General features: G+C 45.5%; 3 protein-coding genes across 4 annotated transcripts; all 3 read left to right on the top strand.

Annotated features, from left to right (window-relative positions):
* The first annotated feature begins 1,673 nt into the window (after positions 1-1,673).
* On the top strand, positions 1,674-11,809 carry pom121 (POM121 transmembrane nucleoporin). Its single transcript, XM_030361620.1, has 13 exons — positions 1,674-2,278; positions 3,010-3,225; positions 3,787-3,936; positions 4,059-4,139; positions 5,195-5,363; positions 6,746-6,834; positions 6,909-6,988; positions 7,275-7,396; positions 7,568-7,667; positions 7,795-8,073; positions 8,228-9,757; positions 10,403-10,504; positions 10,739-11,809. The coding sequence occupies exons 1-13, from the start codon at positions 1,716-1,718 to the stop codon at positions 10,837-10,839; spliced, it is 3,582 nt and encodes a 1,193-aa protein (XP_030217480.1). The 5' UTR covers positions 1,674-1,715; the 3' UTR covers positions 10,840-11,809.
* A 1,201-nt stretch (positions 11,810-13,010) lies between these two features.
* tbl2 (transducin beta like 2) lies at positions 13,011-18,477 on the top strand. The gene is made up of 7 exons (XM_030360921.1): positions 13,011-13,228; positions 14,382-14,497; positions 15,102-15,286; positions 16,480-16,631; positions 16,928-17,054; positions 17,197-17,349; positions 17,864-18,477. The coding sequence occupies exons 1-7, from the start codon at positions 13,105-13,107 to the stop codon at positions 18,321-18,323; spliced, it is 1,317 nt and encodes a 438-aa protein (XP_030216781.1). The 5' UTR covers positions 13,011-13,104; the 3' UTR covers positions 18,324-18,477.
* Positions 18,478-18,663: 186 nt separating this feature from the next.
* Positions 18,664-22,211, top strand: bcl7ba (BAF chromatin remodeling complex subunit BCL7B a). 2 transcript variants are annotated; one of them, XM_030360923.1, is made up of 6 exons: positions 18,664-18,844; positions 19,874-19,949; positions 20,044-20,137; positions 20,412-20,579; positions 21,303-21,379; positions 21,634-22,211. In XM_030360923.1, the coding sequence occupies exons 1-6, from the start codon at positions 18,753-18,755 to the stop codon at positions 21,718-21,720; spliced, it is 594 nt and encodes a 197-aa protein (XP_030216783.1). In that variant the 5' UTR covers positions 18,664-18,752; the 3' UTR covers positions 21,721-22,211. The 2 variants fall into 2 exon arrangements, with proteins under 2 accessions (XP_030216783.1, XP_030216782.1); XM_030360922.1 differs by having other exon boundaries at positions 20,041-20,137.
* The last annotated feature ends 100 nt before the right edge of the window (positions 22,212-22,311 follow it).

Below are 22,311 nucleotides of genomic sequence, written 5' to 3'. Positions count from 1 at the left end.
TGTAGAAGATTGGTCATACAACTGGGGTTTTAAGCTTTCTTTAAGTAAATGATGGTTTATGACAATAACAAATAAGAAAAGGATAGATGCACAGAATATAAAACTATATGGAAAAAGCATGAAAAAAGTAAAAAAAACCATCTTGTGATGTGGCTAGACCAAAAGGGCACACAGAGAACACATGGAAACTATAGAACTAAAATGCTAAAAAGTTTTTAATTTAATGAGGGCAATAGCTGGGAAAGAATTGGGAGCAGACAAACAGTCTATATATATATATATATATATATATATATATATATATATAGGGCTTTAATGCTGGCAGCAATAGACTAAGGATGCATGGTGTATGGAGCAGCAGCTAAAAGGCACTTAAATAAAATAGATAGAGCAATAAACAAAGCAATGAGGATTTGTGCTGGGGTAATGAGGTCATCCCCCATTAAAGCACTTCATATAGAATTAGGAAAAGTACCAATAGAACTTTGAAGAGACAAAATGTTACTTGAATACTGGAGCAGACTACAGGGATGTGGATGAAAACCCTGCCAAAAATGTCATACATACAGGAATGTTGGGAATATGGAACGCATCAAAGTAACGGATTTGGATGAGTAACCAAAGCAAAATCAGAAGAATATGGGGTAAGTAATTTAAAAGTGATCTCTACTCCAATAAGTAATGTTTCAATTTGGTTATTCCCTGACATAGAGAAAGATTTAAACTTAATATAAATGAGGAAAGAGTGGGAAGAGGATGAGAAAACATGCAAGGCAAGTAGGCTAAGTATATTAAAAACAATCACTTTGGGTGTTTAGATATCTACACAGGTGGCTCCAAAGATGAAAATTCAAAAGTAGGACTAGGTGTATACATCCCATCAATGCAGTCAATATTGGGAAAAGGTTACCAAATCAAATGTCAGGTCAGCAGAGATGATGGCAATCGTTTTTGGGGTACAGTGGGTGGAGGAAGTGAGACAAGATAGAGCAGTTCTGTGTGTAGACTCATTAGCAGCCCTCCAAAGTATTAAGAGTTCGAACTCAAGCAGACAGGACCTCCTTTTAAAAATTCCTGTTCTACAAAGAACAGGAATTTCTGTTATATTTTGCTGGGTTCCTGCCAATGTAGCAATCGAAGGAAATGAGGGAGCAAACAAAACGGCCCAAATAGCAACAAAAATAAACAATATAATAGATATGCCGTATGGAAAAGCAGAAGTTAAAGCAATTAAAAAAATTGTAATTAAAAATTAAGTAATTAAAAAGTGGCAGGAAAGATGGAACAGAGAAACCACCGGAAGAAATTATTATTATATACAAAAAGATTTGTGCACATGGTGTTAAAGGGAAAAATAGAATGAAGGAAACAGTGTTCACGAGAATGAAAGCCTGGGTGGCATACTGGGAACCGCAGGATAAGGTGTATCACTTACACAGAAGGCAATGATCGAATATAGACAGGATTATTTAAAATAATTTAGTATTTATATAGCCTAACCCCCCACTTATTTATATATTTATTTATCTCATTTTTTTCTAGACCATAGAAAATACATGGACGCTATTGTTACATACTCCTGTACATTTAGTGGCGGTATGCGCCAATAAAGCTATGGATACAACCCGCCGATAAACAAAAAGAAGTAGAAGAAGAAGAAACTGATCATGTGACGCATTATTGGATATGAAGTACTCCGGCGGCGCGTTGCCGCCATGTCTCAAAGAGAGAAGCAGTTATTATCACTCATCTCAATAGGGTTCTTTAGTCTAGTTGGAGCTGTTTTGGGGCTCTATTTTATCCCAGCCTTTCTTTATTTCACTTTAATCATCGGGTTTTGTTGTTTTGTTTTTTACCCCCACAAAGGAAACTCGATTTATACTAAATTGGGCCTAAATCCACGGCGTGTCCTGCGTGTCCCGCCCGTGCTGCGGCGCTGGTTCGCCGGGAAGACAGGTGGCGGCGGGTTGCTGTCCACACCGGGGCGGTTTAGAAGTCGCCACAATCAGGTTGACGTAAAGTATTCAGACGTGTACACCAGCCAGAGGCAAACCGAGACGAATCTCTATCGCAGAGACGCGTTAACAAGCGAAACCTTTTTATTCAGTCCCCGAGATATACTCATGGGAAGTTACATCGCGAAAGAGGGCCATGACGAGAGGCCGAGAGCCGGTTCAAGTTACGCAGCTAACCCCCATCCAAGGGAGCTGCTCCGGGAGAGGCTTTCTCGACCGAACCATGCGGTCCACACGCCGAACAGGAGGCTGTCCTTCTCCCGGTAGGTTACACGCAGAACAGAAGGCTGCGATTACCCGGTAGGTCGCTGGGGACAGGGCTGAAGACTGTCCCTCACCCGGTAGGTCAGTGGACACCGGGCTGAAGGCTGTCCTTCACCTGGTAGGTCGGTGGGCACCAGGCTGAAGGCTGTCCTTCACCTGATAGGTCGGTGTGGACCGGGCTGAAGAGCAGGGATGGGAGCAGCTACGTTAATTTGGTTTATTTGAGCCTAGTCCCTTCGGTCTGGGTTATAATGCGTCATTGGATTAATGTTCTGACCAAACACATGAACGGTACATTTTGCCGAAAGATGACTTCATGTGATTGCAACGATATTTAAAATTAGTTAAGGATGGATCAAAGTGGAATAGGAAATAAGATGTTCTGATTTGTTCAACAAATATCCACCAATGGGTTAATGGAGAGGATAAGTAATCTAAATACAATGCATGCCTAAGGTTGCATTGAATGCATCCTTTGTCCGCGCCGAAAGTCTTCAGTCTAGTAGCCCATATATCTCTGTTAAATAAAAAGATTATGGCGCCTTGCACACTCGCTCAAAGTTTTTTGATTGACATGTCAAAGACTGTATTATACTTGTATTATGTTGCTGTCTATGGCAACCGTAAATTAGAAATGGAAAGTCATGTGCCCCTTAGAACCAGCAACATCAGTGTGTGTGAGAGAGGGAATCGGAGGACATCTCATAACCTTTGATCTCTTAATCCAAAGGGACGCCGTTGGATCAACAGGCAGATTTGTCATCACCCCTCAGCGGCACTACCCCCTTCTGCAGACTGGCACCGCGTCGTTGGGTGTGCTGCCCCCAGCCCACTGGGACAGCTTCAGGAGGAAGAACATCCTCAGCCCTCGCAACTCCACCATGCTCCACAGCCCAGTCACGATCAAGATCGCTCGTCCGGACCCAAGCAACCGCAGACCGCCAACGTAATTCACAACTTTCGTGTGTGTGTGTGTGTGTGTGTGTGTGTGTGTGTGTGTGTGTGTGTGTGTGTGTGTGTGTGTGTGTGTGTGTGTGTGTGTGTGTGTGTGTGTGTGTGTGTGTGTGTGTGTGTGTGTGTGTGTGTGTGTGTGTGTGTGATTAAAATGATAGGTCTGAGCCCAACTTGCATCTGCTTCCCCTCGCATGCTTTCAACCCTATAGTCATTGGCTGGTAGCGTCGTATCCCAGTGAATAGATCTTGCCAGTTTCCACACTAGTTGGTTCTGAGTTTTCCTTGTGGCTATGAGTCATTCTAGATGTACGGGACATTTTCAACCTTCTAGATTTTTTTTTTACATGTTGTTAATATGGAATGCCCTAAAATAAGCTCCATTAGTGTAATTAAATTATCCCCTTGCACTGATAGGCTACAATGATTTAAGTTAACCTAATTACCATATCATTGCTGAAGTAGTAACATGGCTGAGTTTACCAATTCAAGCAGTAGTTATCGTTGTTTGTGGCACAGTTTACCAGTGTTCTCTTGAATCCTGTGTGTTCTGTAGGTTAGACAATCCAGCTTCCCCGGGCTTTGGCTGTCCCCCTGAGCCCTGCTGCACCGAGGGGGTGATGAAGGTGCTCAAGGAGAGTCGCAAGAGAGAGGTAGTGGAGGACGGTGACGGGAGCTTCACGGCAGACCAACACAGCAAAAGAAGGTATTTACATTTCGGTTTTTCAGGTTAATGTTATTCTATATTTTGCTTTCAATGATTTGCCCATTATACATTTCAGTTTAGTACCCTTTATATTTGTATTTTTTTTTTTTTTTTTTTCTAAGGCGCAACGACAGCGAGGGAAGTACACATTCTGCATTCGAGCCCCTTCTACCCAATGGAACGACATCACAGCTGGTACCAAAGTAAGCGGCAGTACATAATCGGATTACGTTTCGCTGTAAATGTTGCGGTTTCTCTGTTAGCTAAAAAGGCTGAACGGTCTGCATCTGCATCACTACCCGATCTGCTTGACGTTGTTCAGTGGTTTATAAGCGTCTTATGCCGCTTTTCCACCGCACATGTAGCTCGACTCGACACGACACGACTCGACACGACTCGACACGGTAGCAGCGCGGGTCCTTTTCCACCGCAAATAGTACCTCCGGGACGTGGGCGGGGTCGGCTGCGTGAAAGGGCCGTGACGTATTTTTGTACGCGACGCAAACACCTACGTAACCCACACATGGACAGAACCCACATAACAACAATGGAGAACATCGATGCGATGGTATTCGTGTTCATATTATTAGCTGGCATGTTGAAGAAGTGGAATATGTTGGCTGCGGCGCTGCTATGGCTGTTACCAGCATGGTTGCCATGTCGCTCTCGTGACTTCGTCACACTCTCTGGCCAATCAGTGGCCGGCCGTCTGCCGACGTCACCTTTTAGCATCGGCTCAGCCGCTTGGAACCTAGAGCGAGGCGGTACTAGAAAAAGCAGCCACTTCAGGTACCAGATACCATGTTTTCGCGGTGGAAACGCAAAAAATGCGAGCTGAGTCGAGTCGTGTCGAGCTGGTACCATGCAGTGGAAAAGCGGCATTAGAGTACCATATTAAGCGCTATATAAATTTCATTTATTATTATTAGATGTCCATCCTGTATGGGTTTATCAGGGATGTTTAATAAGACTGGCCTTTACAATGAGAAAAACTTTCACCTCCTTGAGAACTTTGTGATTGGCTCGCACAGTTTGACAGGTGTCATACATCAGCGCTTTCTACGTTGTGGATGCTTGTGCTATTCATGCTGCTGCATTCTTCACACATAAGGTGGAGCCAGAACTTTGCAGCAAATTTTACACATAATGCAGGAAAATTGGCACAATGCATTTGCCAGCATTATCGATTCCTGCTCCAATTGCAATTGAATTGTTCAATTGGCAAACTTCCCTTAAGTATCCATCCTCCATTCCCCAGGCCAGGCACCCTGAAACGTGGCACAAACTCTGCGGAGGACGCTGCTGTGAAGAGGTCTCGCACGTCCTCCATCAGCTCCGGGAGCGCGGCCCCAGCCCCCAGCGGCACCCCCGGGTCCACACGCAACCCCATCAACAGCTCCTACAGCTCCTCGCGGGGACTGCCCAAGGTACGGACCATCCTACTAATGGATCTCAAACACGGCCAAGTTCTGCAGTGTTTGCCAGTGTTGCATTGACCGCCACATATTGTTTTTGTATAAATGTTGTACTTGTTAAAATGGGTAAAATCGAATCACAATGTAGCGCTGCTTGCTCATTTGCTCCATCACTCCATGGCCCGGCCTCAGTCTCTCCATGGCCCGGCTTCAGTCACTCCCTCCTCACAAACACATGGACCAAGTCCCGTCTGAGTGGCACCTCCTCTCTGTGCACACTCAAAAGTTAAACATGATCATACACGGGAGGAAGGATGGTGGTTGGTTCTTCCCGCAGAGAAGACTGCTGGCCAAATTCATAAATATAACCAATCCCGAGTTCACAAATGTTAAGTATTAAGGAGGCAAGAAATACCCCAACACTCAAATCTAATTAATCTAAATCCGAGTACTCGCGCTTTTAATGTTTTGCTCAAGAGAAAGGATGAGATGGTTCCACCAATGTACACCTACCTAGAGTTGGTTTAGCCTGTGTTTCAATGAGCGTTACATTTACAGTATTGGTGGGGGGGGGGGGGAAATCGATTCTGTTAGCATCGCAATCTTTTCTCTTATTCAGAGATTAATTACTAAGGCCATGAAGTTTTTGCACTTAAGTTAATGTGTCGAAGGTAAAGTTGTAAATGTGACATTTGATGTGAGTCGAGCAGTTGCATTTTCCTCAATGTAAGTGTTGACTTAGAATAATGCTGTAATCCGTTTGTATGGTACGCCGGTACGTGCAAGTTGTAAGTTGCAAATCTCCCAGCTTTCTTGCGGCATTTAACTGAGGTATGCAGTTAAACTGGTCGGTCCCGCTCGCTATTCTGAAAGTAGAGCGAGTTCTGTGAGGCCGACTGTACTACACATCAACGAAATGGTTGCGACTTTTAGAGATTTATTTTCTTTGTATTTGTTTCACGTTGGTCATTTTAATGTAGCTTTTAAATGCTCTTACACACTTGATTACATTGCTACTTTATTCCGGTCACCAATTTATGCATTGATCGGTCTTGCTGTTCGTGCAACACAAAGTAAAGGTGTGTTGTTCGTTTCGAGCTGGTTTGCTAAAGAGGCTAATGTAGCCAACAATAACAATGACTAGCCAATGAGAAACAGGATAGCTACTACGACCAAAAGGGGACGTGCCTCTGCGAATGCCGCAAGAAAGCTGGGAGATTTGCAACTAACAACTAACCCTACAAATGACCCTGTAGGGCTGGTGCAATCCATACAGGTTTTAATGTTAAAACATAAATATTAAAAACATTAATATCATTTATTTCGTTAGTTGGTAGCACTGACCATGCAAAAAATTAATCTTAGGAAACTTCTTGGTCTGTTTTTTTGTGTAGTGGAAGAGGACTTTGGAAGAAGGCTCCCCTCTATCTAGTCCTGGTTCTTCTCGCCCACAAACTCCTGAAAGAGCCACCAAGAAGCCCAGGTATGCTGCTCTTTGTGTGAATGAGTGATCTGGATGACTAGAGAGGCCGTGTTCTTACCCCTGTTCTCTTTTAGGGAAGAGGTGGTCGAGTGTACCAGCTCCGTGTCCATGGTCACACCCGACAGAACGGCGACCCGTAATGCAGCCACTGCCTGTAAGTCCTTCCAACCCGCTGGTCCAGCATTATTACGTTTTTATTATGACCGCATTGTTAACCTTGTCAAAACTTAATATCCCCTAATGCTACACATCTTCGGCAACCTTTTAGGCATTTCTTTATGTAAATCAGATGTTTAACTCAACCATTTTAAAGTGTACTTTTCAATGTTCAAAGAAAGAATTAAGGCAACAACCCGATTGTGAAATGTATGCAGTATGACTGAATGTCCCCTTTGCATGTACATCGTTATAAAATAACTGAGGACTGTTTGTTTCTGTAGCTAAACAAACCCCTGTAGCTGTGGTGGGGGTCCGCATGTCGTCTGAATCCACCAGCAGTGGTGGGAAGCGCAAACGGAAGATCCAACTGGTGTCAAGCCATCGGGAGGACCAGATCTATCTGGTTAGAGGCCCTTCCTAATAATTATCACTTGGTTCTTTAACTTCGATGGTGCAGATATGTCATACATTATGTATGTAATGGAAACATTTCATACCTGCAATTTATGTAACATGTGTACTATAGTCCCTTTAGAGTCTTAGAGCTATTGTTGACCGTCCTGTTCTCCCTCAGCCGCCACCTCCAGAACTGGGCTACACGGTCACGGGAAAAGACCTGGATCTGGAGAAGAAAGATGCTCTGAGCAAGATTCAGAAGTCCCTGGAGGAACCAGGTGAGGGGTCCAACACTGCACCAAGCCCCCCCCCCCCCCCCCCCGCCTCCTTACTGACCCAGACGGGTAAAGGCCAGGTGCATTCCCACTGTCGCCCCGGTTGACTCAGTGTTCTGTCTTTCTGCAGCACCAGAAGCACCAGCCGTCACCCCAGCCTCGCTGCCCTCCACTCAGACCGCCGCCTTCAGCTCCACCACCACACTGAGCAGCCTGCTGGCCTCGCCGCTGTCTACAGCTACCACTACCCCCGTCAGCATGGGGCCGCCGGCCCCCGTCATCAACCTGGACCCCACGCCCACCCAGGGAACACGAGCGTCTGCCCCGGCCTCCAACCCCCTGCTAGAGGCTCTGAAGACCAAGAGCATCACCCCCTCTGTTGCACCTCCTGCCGCAGCCGGCGTCACAGGTACAACAAGCCGCACACCACTGAGCTGTAGTCGTCGGGCACCTCTCATTGTTTGGCACAATGTCCTAGTTTACAGCATATTTTAGATACAATTTATCTATATTTTCTTGGGTGTAATGTCTAATTTGTCCATTTTGTCTGTGCTAATTTTTAGTGTCATCGTCCGGAGGGGCTTATACCCAGGGGCCTCCCTCCTCCTTGACCCCCTCCCAGCTCCCCCTGCCCAGCTCCACGATCCTGGGACAGCCCGCCAGCAGCAGTGCCCCCTCGGCCTTCACTCAGGTGCTGAATCAGGCCAGTAAGCCTGTAGCCAGCCCAGCCATTACGTCAGGGGCTAGCCTGTTTGGAATAGCCAGCCCACTGTCAACATCCACCGCCACTCCAACGTCGGCCCCCCCAGCCTACACGCTCCCCACGGCCTCCAGCACAGGGTCCGTTGGCAGCAGTAACCCTCTCCTGGCGTCCGGCTTCAAGCCCATCTTCATGGCCACACCCCAGCCTTCCACCGCCCCGCCATCAGCCCAGGAAACCAAACCCACTGTGCCCACCTTCAAACCCCTCTTCGGGAGCAACGCGCCCAGCGCTGCCTTTTGTGTGAGTCCCTCCGTCACCATGGCCACCACCTCCGCTCCCGTCGCCAACCCGACCGCTAGTTTTGGAGGCTTGAACGTCACCGCATCATCGATGTTCCCCGGCTTGCCGGGCACAGCATCCACAGTGGCCACCAGCGCCCCGCCCTCCACTGCAGCCCAGCCAGCCGTCACACCTATGTTTGGAGCCTGGGGGGCGTCCTCCTCCACAACGAGCACCACCGCCACCTCCACGCTGGTCTCCAACACAGGCTTTCAATTCGGAGCTGCTGCTGCTGCTGCTGCTCCGGCCACCACTGTAGCCGCATCGGCTCTGCCCACCGCCGCCAAAACTAACGGCGGCTTCACATTTGGCTCTGTAGCTGCCGGGCCCATCAGTACTCAGGCCGTCACCACTAAGGCCGCCCCCCAGAACATGTTTGGCTTCGGCCAGGCTGCCCCCGCTCCCAGCCAACCCACCGCCTCCTTCGGTGGCTTTGCTTTAGCCAACCCGTCTGCCGCCGCCGTCGGCACCACCACCGCCGCCGGCACCACCGCCGCCCTCAGCGCCCCCACCACCCAGTCCACCTTCACCTTCGCCAAGTCTGCGTTCAACGCCGCCCCGGCCCCGGCCGCATTCCCCGGTCTGACCACAGCCGCCCCCAAACCGTTTGGTTTTGGGACCGCCGCGGCCGTGGCGGCGCCCAACGCGGCGCCTGCTGCTACGCCGGCGCCCTTCTCTTTCGGGGCTGGTGCCGCCAGCACCACCGCCTGTACTTTTGGGACGCCTGCTAAGCCCGCCTTTGGCGCCAGCTCCACCGGTTTCCCCTTTGGCGGCACGGCCGCACCTGCGGCAACGGCGGCTGCGGCGGCGACAGCGGCGCCCACCTTCGGCATCACCACTCAGACTCCGAGCGCCTCCACGGCCGCCTTCACATTTGGCCGAGGCGCCCCCCAGCAGACCGCCACACTGCCCGCTCAGCCCGCGTCAGGCGGGTTCAACTTCGGCGCCGCCATGCCCAGCACGCCGTTCGGAGCGCCGGCCCCCAGTAACGCGGCGCCACAGATGGCAGGCTTCAACTTTGGGGCGGCTGCAACTGACAAGCCTGCTTTTGGTAATACAATTTATTGATTTAGTTTGCTAATAAATAGCCGATCAATTGACATCGTAAACGGCTCTCTAGTTAATGCTTCGAGAAAGACGCCAATTTGAAAAAGTACTGTAATGATAATAGTTGGGATGGGCATGATAAATCAACGTTCGACTAATTTATTATTTAAGAATTTCGTAGATGACGTAAATTTTTCATAGATAAATGTAATGCTAAAAAATATTTTAGCATTAACCCTAACCCTAACCCTCACATGTCACATGTCGATTATAGCAAATTACACCACCTCTTCTATTCCGCATGGAATTGTATACCGATCAGAATTGTATTCGGCGTATATGGGCGTATATGATCATTTTCTACTCCGACTGAGATGTTCTTCCACTTCTAATCGAACCAGAAGTGTCCATATAAACGCGGGAGAACTAACGATCAATTTTCATTGCATTATGAATATAGCATATAAATAGTTAATTTGAATATACAAATATTATGATTAATCGAAAATTTATCGTTAATTCTCCAGATCGACTAAGACAATTTAATCGAATGCCCATCCCTAGATAATAGCTGCAGGAACACCTTTTATCATGAATTGGGATTATATTTGGTTGCGTGTGCTTAAAGCTCATCTGTCTTTGTCTTTAGGTACACCTATCTTTGGCCAAAGTGCTGCAGCGGGTCCGACTCCCTTTGGTAGCCCTGCTACTCCCATTCAAAGCTTTAATCCTGCCCCCCCCAGTCACTTTGGTAAGTAGTAAATATAAATAAATAGTAAATATGTGTATAATACACTACACACTGAATCACAGAACTCTGCTGGCTTCTAGAAACTAGTTCATGCTGGGCTGACCTTTTATAGTCGAATGTGAGAAGCTATACCAACTTGCATTTTACTCTGGGTCTGCGCCTGAGCATGATATGCATTCCAAAGCTCTGCTGTTGTCTTTGTGCTTTGGTGCTCAACTTGTTTTCTCCAATCAGGGTCGCCTGCAACCCCTTCCTTCTCAATTGGAGCCGGCTCTAAACCATCTGGCGCTCGCCAAAGGCTGCAGGCCCGGAGGCAGCACACACGGAAGAAGTAGGACTCCACACTTCCCCGATGGATGTTACCCAGCTAGGTCACCATTACCCCTATCTACCCCAGGCCGAACTCGATAGATTATGTCCTTCCACGCTTCTTTTTTTCGTGTGTTTCTTTTTTAGCAGGGCAGGGCTGGCATACTGTTTTGTAGAGAGGGTGCAGAACGAATGCCAGCAGATGCTGTGAACTTCGGACTGATGACACATAGGGTAACAGGACAAAAACGATGGATGCATCCCACATTGTATTATACTTGAACAGAAATGACTTTGAAAACTGCTTGATTTTTATTAAGGGGGTTCCGTTTTACTTTTTCTAATATTTTGTTCTCTCTGCAAGAAGTTCAGACATTGGATCTGTGTACTGGCTGAAGCGATTATTTTTCTATTCGACGGGCTAGCAGAACAGGCTAGCAGGTCCAAGCACATTTGGTTATTTGGTATCACTGCATTGCAACATGTGTACAACGGTGTATATTTTTTGTTGTTAGAAGCATTCCTTGTAATCACTGTATTTTTCCATAGTCTACATGGAAGCATACATTAGCATCGACACATTGAATAAATGGGTGCTTTATTTGAAGGTCCATTTAGAAACCAAAGTCAATCAACGCCCAAGCTGAAAATGGAACCTTGAGGCAGACTAATAACTCCTTGTATAAACATGAAGCAGACTACCTCTTAATATCCACTCCTTACCATGCGCAGATCGCCAGTGAGATGAGAGCTGCCGTATTTTGTAATTTTTATAAAACCTGACAAAATCAACCTTCAAAGTGTTTTGCAATTATTTTTGAAGGAAAGGTAGCTGTTTTTAATAGTTTGTCTTAAGTTTGATGCTGTTTATTGTGTGTGGTTCTTCCTGTCCTGCACCCTACACCTCTTTATGGTCCGATGCATGTTCTTCACATTAAAGACTTGTATATCATGTGACAAATATGTAAAAAGCAAACATCTCTCGTTCAACGTTGAGCTATGACTAGTTGGTCTCATTTTACATTAAGTTATCCAATTGGAATTATGCATAAAACATCACATTTTTAATGGGGGTCATTCTACCATAAGTCCCAGCAGAATGCTAACACTTCTAGCAACCAGATGTTCGTTAATTCTGTACACAATCTAATATTACCCGTAGTTGAGGTTCATAGCCCAAGGTTCAGAGCTTAAGTCATAAGCAGATACTAGATAAACCTCTTGTTTAACTGAAAAGATGAGTGAATTGATCTGACTCTTAGGTAAATTAAAGCGATATGTCTGGTTGGGGTAAGAACTTCCAAGACATTTTTTACACTTCAGATGTACTGACTTTGTATGAAAGTTAAGATCTGTCAATAATTCCCGTTTCCGCTCAGTCCACATGTGGGGATGAAGATCAATGGTAACTTGAATTTATGATTTGTGTGTAAATGTTTACTAGTTACAACAATTTTTCTTTCTGGACACCTACAACATCTAAAATGTTAAACATTCTTGGCCGTTTTGTCCTTCACTTCTGAGGCCTCTTACAACATACATACAGAGTAGAACCACATCCACACCTATTCTGGGATGAGTGTTGAATGTGCCTCCAGAGACATGTGTAGAAGTTGTGAATGAATACACCACGCCCAACACTTTGTCTAGCAACTGGGGAAGATAAATAATGGCTGAGGGTTTCTGACCTCCACCTTCCAGCTGCTGCTTCTGCCTTTAGTCTGAACTGACAGTAGGTTACCAGCTGGCTGAGCGTGAGTTTCCAAGATTCACATCAATATTGAAAGACCTGAGCCTCATCAAAGGAAACCTGGTCTGTTTTGATGCTCTCCAAGGACCCCTCCATCTCCTGCCCTATAACGGTGGCATACAGTTAAACAGCCTCCCATGGGAACAATCCTATGATGGCAGCCTCTCCTTTTCTCTAACAAGTAAATCTGAAAGGTAGTTAAGTATTGCAATGAATAAAATACAAATAACTGCAAACTTCAGCTTAGATGAGTAATGTGTGCCTTCAGAACAGGATAAATAAGTATTTAAATGTCTATACGTTTTTAAAGATCTATCAGACCTACTCGTGAAAAAATAGTTGACTAGTGTGCATTTTATATTTCTTATGAAATGTTTGAGTGGCACCCAACTCTACTCGTAACCTGAACTCAACATGTAAACCATATTCTTCCCGTCTCTGAGTTGGTTTGTTGGCGCATGCGCACTGTGACCACTGTCCACTTCATTGATTGCAACTACTTCTTGTAACCTCTTGCAACTACGTGGCAGAAACTACGAAGATGGAGTTAGCAGCTCTCGTTGCTTTAACATTGTTACTAGGTGCCTTAATTCTTCTTGTCGCGGTTGCAGTCAGAAAACAGAACGTGGAAACAGACGAACCAGAGCAGACAGCAGAATCAGTGGGTAAGAACTCTGTCAGCTAGCTCCAAGGGGCTAGCTATTCCTCTGACTATTAATAATGAAAAGGCCTCCCCATGGGCTGGTGTTTAAGAAACAGGGATCTTTACAAGGAAATCCAGCTTTGCAAGTCGCACAAATAAAGAATTTATCTATAAAATGGTTAGAATATTTCTAGCATGTATATTCCAGATGTCATTCATGCTCACAGTCACTAGCTGTCTTGGTAGTCACCATGTGAGTCTGCTAAGGCTACACGTCACCCTAACTATCTTTTATGGTCGGTGCTTACCCCGATATATGTGGTAACAGTCCTTCGACCACCTGATTTATCAACCAAGGCAACACTTCCAACACTTCCAGAACCAATGCAGTTCTTCAACACACTAATCCCCATGTAGTTCATAGTGTGCTTCTGCAGTAGAGGAGGCGGCGGCTTCAGGTCAGGACCTCACTCGCCGCATATCTAGGACCCTGGTTTATAGGTGCCTCGTCTCTAGGACCCTGTATTCCTGGAGCACGGTCTCTTGGACCGTGTTCCAGGACCCTGGTCTCTAGGATCCTGGTCTCTCTAGGACCCTGATGACCCTGTTTTATAGGACCCTGGTTTGTTAGGACCTTGGTCTATAGGACCCTGGTCTATAGGACCCTGTTTTGTTACGACCCTGGTCTATAGGACCCTGGTTTCTTACGCTGCCTCCGGGACCAGAGCGAATTTAACCAACCACTAACCCTAACACAAACCCTAAACCTAACCACCTCCAATACATTAACTTATTTTTCGGTATTAGCAACGTTACTCAAACCCTTTTAGTCTAGGATTGAAACCCTAAACTTAATCACCTGATGCGAAACATTAAGATAAATATATATGTTTTGCATAGCTCTATTGATATACAGTATGTATGTAGTTTCAATTGTGTAGGGTCTACTCGGTGAATACACACCGAATGCAATACCCAAATACTGCGAGTTCTACATAGAAGTAGTCTACACAGATACCTGCTGTAGAATTGCTCATCGTATACTGACAGAATGCCTTTACATTACAAAATAAGATGTCAGAGTCCTTCTATGTGGATCCCAGCAGCAACAAAACAACAGAAGATGAGCTGCTAGTTGCTAGCCCTGTAGTAACAAGAGGTTCCTCTGTTTACAGCCCAAGAGAATCACAAGCCCCTGACCACCAAGAAACCCAAGCTGGACAAGCAGCGCACCCGGAAGGACAAAGCCCAGCACAGCTTCAGCCACCCGCTGGTGGCCTCCACCCTTAAGGTAAACCTGTGTGAACACCACACTTTAGCCCAGAGTCTGTGTTAGAAACACTCATTATGCATTCCAAGTCGTTGATAAATGCATCACACCGCACATATACTTACGGTTACCGATCACAAAGACGACCTGCAATAGTTTTTTAGGGAGTTTACCCTACCGTTCAAAGGTTGGGATCACCCAGACGATTTCATGTTTTCCATGAAACTCACATATTTATTCAACATTTTCCAGCTGTGCTAACATAATCGAACAAGGGATTTCTAATCATCAATTAGCCTTTTATCACGATTAGCTAAACAATGTACCATTAAAACACAGGAGGGATAGTTGCTGAAAGTGTACGCCTATGTAGATATTCAATAAAAAATCGTCTGTTTCCAGCCAGAATAGTCATTTACGACATTAACAATGTCTAGACTGCATTTCAGATTAATTTAATGTTTTCTTCATTGAAAAAAACAGTGCTTTTCTTTAAAAAAACAAGGAAATTTCCAGGTGACCCCAAACTTTTGAATGGTAGTGTACTTCAGCGAACAGCAATTTTTTCATGCATTGAAAGAAAGCCGTATCTTACAGTTTGTATTGTGTTCTGGTGGTACACTAGAGCCACAGTGGAAACGTCACGTCCATTGACTTCAGCAGCAATGGGAAGTACCTTGCCTCCTGTGCTGAAGACCGCACCGTCCGGATATGGAGCGTGAAGGACTTCATGGACCGGGAACACAAGTGTCTCCGGGCCAACGTGGACCTGGACACCGCCACCTTGGTCAGCTTCAGTCCCGACTCAAGGTAGCCTTTACACCAACAAATCACCTGGTCATCATCTCATTTCATCTTCAACCGCTTATCCGGGGTCGGGTCGCAGGGGCAGCAGCTCTAGCAGGGGACCCCAGAGACTTCCCTTTCCTGGGCCACAATGACCAGCTCTTACGGGGGGATCCCGAGGCGTTCCCAGGCCAGTGTTGAGATATAATCTCTCCACCTTAATCCTGCGTCTTCACCGAGGCCTCCTCCCCTGCTGGACGTGCCTGGAACACCTCCCTAAGGAGGCGCCCAGTGGGCATCCTTACCAGAGTAACCACCTCAGCTGACTCCTTTTTGTAAGCAGAGGAGCAGCGGCTCCTCTCAGAGCTCCTCACGGATGGCTGAGCTTCTCACCCTATCCCTAAGGGAGACACCAGCAGCCACCCTCCCTGAGAAAGCCCATCTCGGCCACTTGTGCCCGCGATCTCGTCCTTACGGCCATCACACATCCTTCATGACCATAGGTGAGGGGAGGAACGATGATCGACCGGTAGAGCTCTGCCTTCCAGCTCAGGTCTCTTCATCATAAAACATCGGTTGTTGTGGTTGTTATTGTTTCTGTATTTGTAGTTTGAGGAGCTCACTGGGCTGTGGGCTGATTAATAAGTGTATGTTTAGGGCTTTAAAGTCCTAGATAACCTAAACCCATGATTGGATTCTCACCTCGTTAATGGGAGCCATCTTGGTATCATCATAAAATATGTTTTGGTCAATCTATCGATTCACTGTCTTGAGCATTTTGTCGTACTCAGGCTCTAGAGGCCAACTGCAGAAGATTATTTTGGTAAATGATGTCCTCTCTCCGTACCCTACCAACGGCGCTACCACAAGACTGACCAGTCACAATACTTTACCTGTCCCGTGTTCCCACCCTGTGCAATGGGGAAATAGACGAGGCACGATTCAGATGCTTTCCCTGCATCGCACAACATTTCTCATGGAATTGCTGCAAGAATATAAAACAAACCTTAAGATCAATTACATTTATGGTTTATTTATTTTGGTTGACATCTTTGCCATTGGACGTATCTGTTAAATCTTTCTTTCATTAACTGGGAATGCCAGCCAACTGCAGGGCGGCTTGGGTTATACAAACACCTTTTAAACACCCTGTTATTCACAGCAGAATAGACACTACAATAGGATTACTGAACACTTTTTTTTTTTTTTTCTTGTAGGGCCTTCATCACATGGCTATCCAATGCAGATACCATCCGTATATTCAAGATGATCAAGAAGGAAGATGGCACCTTCACTTTCAAAGCCGCTCCTGAGGACTTTCCACAGAAACACAAGGCCAGCATTCTCAATATCGGCATTGCAGAGACAGGTATTACACTTTAAAGTTTATTGGTGTCTGTGTATATAAGCAAGTACAACTTTTATTTATTAATACATTTTTTTTATACATATGGCCATGAATAACATATGTTATAAATCCTGGTGTAAGAAATATAGCTACGGCCATCTTGTGACAAAGTAAAAACCTGAAGAAACCTTTTTAGTGGCTTTATCATGTAGCAACTGTTCACTTGGCCTGAGAAAGCAGCTGTGAATACATCTGTTCTACCAGTGTTATGTACCAAAGTCACCTAATGGACGCTTTGCAATGTGCTTCTTCCTCAGGGAAGTTCATCATGAGTGCCTCCTCAGACACCAGCATCCACATATGGGACTTGAAAGGGGAGATTCTGGCCTCTATCAGCACTAACCAGATCAACAACTCGTACGCTGCAATCTCCCCTTGTGGAAGGTACGGCCAGCGCTCTTCCCAAGTGCAACTTTGATTTCACATTCAATTTTATTGCGTTGTCCTAATGTATGTCAAAAAACAGGATATGAACAGTAAGAGTGAACAAACAATGAGAAGTGTCTCTTTGAACTGACTTCAACAGGTTTGTTGCGTCCTGTGGCTTCACCCCGGACGTGAAGGTGTGGGAGGTGTGCTTTGGGAAGAGCGGGGAGTTTAGAGAGGTGACGCGCGCCTTCGACCTGAAGGGCCACTCGGCAGGTGTTCACTGCTTCGCCTTTAACAACGACTCCACCAGGTAAGGCCTATCCCCCACTCCCTCCCTCTTCTCACAGCGTATTTCACTGCCTAGTAGCCCACGGGTGGCCATGCAACAATGTTCTCCAACTTGGGTGAGGCTGGCTGGTAAATTCATCTTTTTAGATCATTTTAACAAGACATGAGGAAGGAAATCCATCTTTCTGGATCCTGACATCCCTCTCTATGAGGAGCCCTTTCCTCCACCAGGCCCAATCTAGAGATGACCCAAAGCAAAGTGCAATAAAGATTAATTGTATTTGATACCATGTGCCGTACAAGTGCATCATTTGCACAATAAGTAGAATCTTGCACCTTTGTGATGCACCTGATCGTCCACACTCTGCCCAGTCACAGGTCCGGTTCTTACCGCTACTACCATCGTGTTTTTGTCGTGCTTTTTATCCTTTATGTATCCTTTTTTTGTGTTTTTATTTGTAAACGTCAATCATGCCCTGTGGCGAGGTGGGATTCACTTGCGGTACGACTAAAAGGGGGCCATGTGTCTGACCCAGGATGGTGAGCGTGTCCAGAGACGGCACGTGGAAGCTGTGGAACACGGACGTCGAGTACAAGAAGCAGCAGGACCCCTACCTGCTGCGGACCGTCAGCTGCGTTTCCTCGGAGGGCAGCCTGGCGGCGCTGTCGCCCGACGGCCGCGTGGTGGCCATCAGCAGCGGCTGTGACGTCACCATGTTCGACGCCACCAGCGGCCAGCGGGAGGAGGAGCTCCGGGGCGTGCACAGCGGGGGGATCACGGGGCTGCGCTTTGACATCAACGGCCGCTTCCTGGTGTGCAGCGGGGACAAGGCCATCCGAGTGTTCCACAACGCGCCGGGCTACCGGGCCGCCATCAAGGACATGCAGGAGATGCTGAGGAAAGCTCAGAACGAGGCCATGAAGCAGAGACTGCAGCAGCAGATCAAAGACGCTCAAAGTGCTCTAGACACCGTGTTGGCGACTCCAACGGACTAATGAAATGATCCTCGTTTCTCTCTTGTCCCACATGTTCACATGTTCACTCAACAACACAAATCTCTGGCTGAACGCCACACCTTTTGCTAAATGGCCTGCATTTGACCGAAAGCCATTTGTGTGAAGTTTTAATAAAGTTGTTTTTATGAAAGTTTTCTTCAGTTCTATTTAGGCTTATATCCCTGCCAGACCCAAAGAAACGTAATGTCAGTCAAAGAGAAAATGTTAAGGCGAACGCCACCCTACAGACGTTATCTGCCATGCGTTATGAGACCTCACCTGGTGACTTTTTGTAAATGCAAGCGAAAACTGAGTTGCATTGTACTTAATGCGAGTAGGAATCTCTCGCGAGATTTGGAGTTGGAACAGCTGAAGTCAAAGACGCGTTTGCGTGTAGGAGTAAGCTTGTACACAAATCTATCCTTCAACATGTCTGGACGCTCTGTACGAGCGGAGACCCGAAGCCGTGCTAAAGATGATTTCAAAAAGGTGATGGCCGCAATTGAAAGAGTACGAAGATGGTAGGTGCAACTCCATTTTCAGAAGGATATCCTGGCCAAAGTAGCAGAATGACAGTGATGGGCGCGTTACACAACCAATGGGAACTGTTATATTAGCAGGGTTAACGTTATAGCACTTCATTACTTTAGTTAATCCTGCATGGATATCTCAACATCTAAGGAGCAACGGAAGACAATCGTCTCCCAACTTTGATCATGTGCCAACGCAACGGCCTTGATTCCGATAGACAAAACTTGTTCAAGTCCAATGAAAACTGAGGGAACGAACCCGCCATCCGCCTTTGCCCCGTGTAAAGCGGTCCATAGACCGCAGTCGCGTTTTGTCCGGATGTGTAGAAGGTGGGGTGGAAAGGTGCTACCGGAAGCTGTGTGTGCTCAACACTGCTGAAGCGGAAAAACTCTGTGTAGATTTTAAAGTATTTATCAATGATCCAGGCCTTCTTTCTTCACCAGTATAGACGTGCGTCTTGTCTGCTGGTCCTGACTAATACGTTAGGGATCTTAATGAGAGCCATTGAATGATTAGCTAAGTTATAATAAAGGAAATAGAACAAATGCAAGTAACCCTTTCGTTTTTGATATAAATGAGAATCATCAATCATAGACAACTATATGACTCGTGTTTGTTACTTGATTGAAATATTTGAACCTTGAATGTTAACTGCTTTAGCTAACCATTGTTAAATCCATTGAATCTAATCGATTGAATTCATAATGATCTAGCCAGTCAGGCTGGCTTACAGGCCAACTCAGCATTTTAGACCAACATATGCCCCTAAGTGTATCCAAACATAACATAATAACTATGTGTTAATTTAAGTGTATGGTGGAGGCCTTCAACTGAGGAATATATTTCAGCACTGCATTTAAAGAACATGATAATGCCGTCAATGTATTTTTGAGACTCATTATCTTGAAGATGCTCCCCTGGTTAGGATACAAAAGTGTGTATGTTTTTATGTATATTAAAATTCTTTTAATATTTGGATTAAACTAGGTAAGTGCAATCAGAGTTTGGTTTTGTTCCAGGGAGAAAAAGTGGGTCACCGTTGGCGATACGTCTCTGAAGATCTTTAAATGGGTTCCTGTTGTGGACACTAAAGAGGTAGCATCAGTCAATCCCTTTATTTTAACAGTAACTCTTAGCTCTTAAGACGATGACCTTGTTGCATTATCTGCTCTCCTTGCCCTAAAAGCAGAAAGACAAGAGCGTCCTGGGCAGAGCGGTCCGGGACTGCTATACCGACGGCCCGGAGTCGGAGAACACCAACCCAGCTCTACTTGATTTCCAAGGTAGGCCTAATGGTTCTTTTTATGGGATTTCTCTTTACTTCCTAATTCTCTGTTCCCTATGGTAGTGAGCTGCTCTACATAGTGGTCTAAAGGAAATTACTCATTGTTATTCCAGTTATTTATTCACTAAGTAATTATTCTTGCCATGCCATCAATCAATGAAGTCATATTTTAGACCTACCTTGTGTATGCTGAAGTATACCATAATTCATTTAAGATTCACAAGGAGTTACGGAAACCCTAGGGAAATTAATGACCGTCCTCCCCTCTGCAGATGAGACCAGTAACCAGAGCTCTCTGTCTGACGCCTACCAGCCCAAGGTGGACAACAGCAGTAACTCGGTCAGCCCCCAGCCCAGCGAGCCCCGGAGCCCCGCCAACATAGGAGACTTCCACGCTGACAGCTCCCAGCCCCCGATGCTCGGCCACGAGGCCTCGGAGGGTGAGGCCATTACCCGTTGCATATAACGTGCATATCAAGGGGTTGTCATGCACTAAATAACTAGTAGCCCCGCCCGTTCTGCCAGCGGTTCGAGTTCGCCCTGCAGAAGGGTCTGGAGAAGAGCACTACATTTCTTTCTTCCGATACGTTTTTGCGGGGGGCTTTTCCCACAGGCGCGCTATTGGCTGGTTTAACACAATTCCGACAGGGAAGCGACGGCAAGCAGCCAATTGCGTACAGAGTAGGGGTGTGAATCTTTGGCTTCAGACGATTCGAACGATTCGATTCTGTAAACCACGATTCGATTCAGTAACTTTGAACCAAAATTCTATATCCGTGAAATAAACATGCATGTGAGTGAGACTCTCTGTATTCTTCTGAAAGGTGAAAAAATTAGCTGACTAGCTGATGACAGAGTTACGGATTACCGAGCTGCATTTCACAAAATAAACGTGTAAACTAAGTCTTAAAACATTAATCATAATCGATTCATGCGATTTAAAGCATTTATATCGATTATTGGTGAAGCCAAAGCGATTCATTCTATTTATTTATTTTAGCAGATCGATTTAGTTGAATCGGTAGGACTGACAATCGATTCATCGATGCATCGCATGAATCGTTACACCCCTAGTACAGAGTAATTTGACATAGGCCCATTGATCACGCCTCTTGTGCTGAAGAAAATGACAGCACCCTATAATTCCACGTTTATATTTTCAGACTCGTCGCTGGCTTGTGAACTTGCCGATGAACCTCCAACATTAATCAAAGAAGAGCTGTTGCCTGTCGCAGCACAGGTAAAAAAAACAACACATACATTTACGTATTGTCCCAACTACATTGGTACAATACTACTGTTACACTACTTTCTAATGTCGTAGCAGCTATTTGAAATTACCCAACATTCTCAAATGATGGGCTAACAGCCTGCCTTTGGCTAAGGTGTCCTATGTTTAGCCTGAATCCCCTACATGATGTGGAATAGCTCAGGTTCAAGATTGTTGTGATGATACAACGGGACCCCTACGGTTCTTGTTTATTTCCGCAAAAGGATGAGGAGGATTCATCTGGCGCCCCACCCCTGAAGAAGGCCTGCACTGAACAGAGCTCCGGTTTGGCCGTCCCTCTGATGAGATAATAAAGGTCCTGCTGAAATCACTGTTATTGCATTACGTCACTGGATTCTGCATTATAACTCTGGAAAAATGATGATGTTTTTGGTTGTTTTGATGTAGTTTGATTATATGACTATACATATGAACATTGTACAGATTTCTTTGATAAGCAAACATGTTCTTTATATTGATTCAGTTATTCTTCATTTGTTCAGAAGTAGTGCCATTCAGATGGCCTATGTACAATCCAGTTAGTCTCTTGCTGTAATTTATACTTTCATAACATTTTGTTGTCGTCCAGACTAATGGTATAAAATGTCCTGAGCATGTGGGTAACACTCACAAATGTAATAGAATTGTATTTTTCCAGAGGGTGGTAGGCCTACTATACAAGTATCTACTTTTACAAACCAGCATTTGGATGTAGGACTTTCCTTTTTTTATTCTATGCAATTACATTCAAATTAAATTAAATCAGACTTTTATATTTAATTAAAGGTGAATTTTACTGAAAGAAATGTGTCATGGACTTTTATATACAACTTATCAGCAGCCATACTTATGTTAGGCAGGATATTTAAATGATTAATCAGAACAATTAATTAGATGTTAGC

The sequence above is a fragment of the Gadus morhua genome, chromosome 7, assembly GCF_902167405.1.
Source record: "Gadus morhua chromosome 7, gadMor3.0, whole genome shotgun sequence".
In the NCBI taxonomy this organism is placed as follows: domain Eukaryota; kingdom Metazoa; phylum Chordata; class Actinopteri; order Gadiformes; family Gadidae; genus Gadus; species Gadus morhua.
Note: the sequence above shows the minus strand (reverse complement) of the source record. Positions and strands in the feature narration are given on the sequence as shown.

Excerpts from the sequence above, each read along its gene's own strand:
- pom121 (XM_030361620.1), top strand. The coding sequence starts at position 1,716 with ATGTCTCAAAGAGAGAAGCAGTTATTATCACTCATCTCAATAGGGTTC. Across the intron at positions 2,279-3,009 it reads AGGAGGCTGTCCTTCTCCCG|GGACGCCGTTGGATCAACAG; the intron begins GTAGGTTACACG and ends CTTAATCCAAAG. Across the intron at positions 5,364-6,745 it reads CCTCGCGGGGACTGCCCAAG|TGGAAGAGGACTTTGGAAGA; the intron begins GTACGGACCATC and ends TTTTTTGTGTAG.
- tbl2 (XM_030360921.1), top strand. The coding sequence starts at position 13,105 with ATGGAGTTAGCAGCTCTCGTTGCTTTAACATTGTTACTAGGTGCCTTA. Across the intron at positions 16,632-16,927 it reads TATCGGCATTGCAGAGACAG|GGAAGTTCATCATGAGTGCC; the intron begins GTATTACACTTT and ends CTTCTTCCTCAG. Across the intron at positions 17,350-17,863 it reads TTTAACAACGACTCCACCAG|GATGGTGAGCGTGTCCAGAG; the intron begins GTAAGGCCTATC and ends TGTCTGACCCAG.
- bcl7ba (XM_030360922.1), top strand. The coding sequence starts at position 18,753 with ATGTCTGGACGCTCTGTACGAGCGGAGACCCGAAGCCGTGCTAAAGAT. Across the intron at positions 18,845-19,873 it reads ATTGAAAGAGTACGAAGATG|GGAGAAAAAGTGGGTCACCG; the intron begins GTAGGTGCAACT and ends GTTTTGTTCCAG. Across the intron at positions 19,950-20,040 it reads CTGTTGTGGACACTAAAGAG|CAGAAAGACAAGAGCGTCCT; the intron begins GTAGCATCAGTC and ends TTGCCCTAAAAG.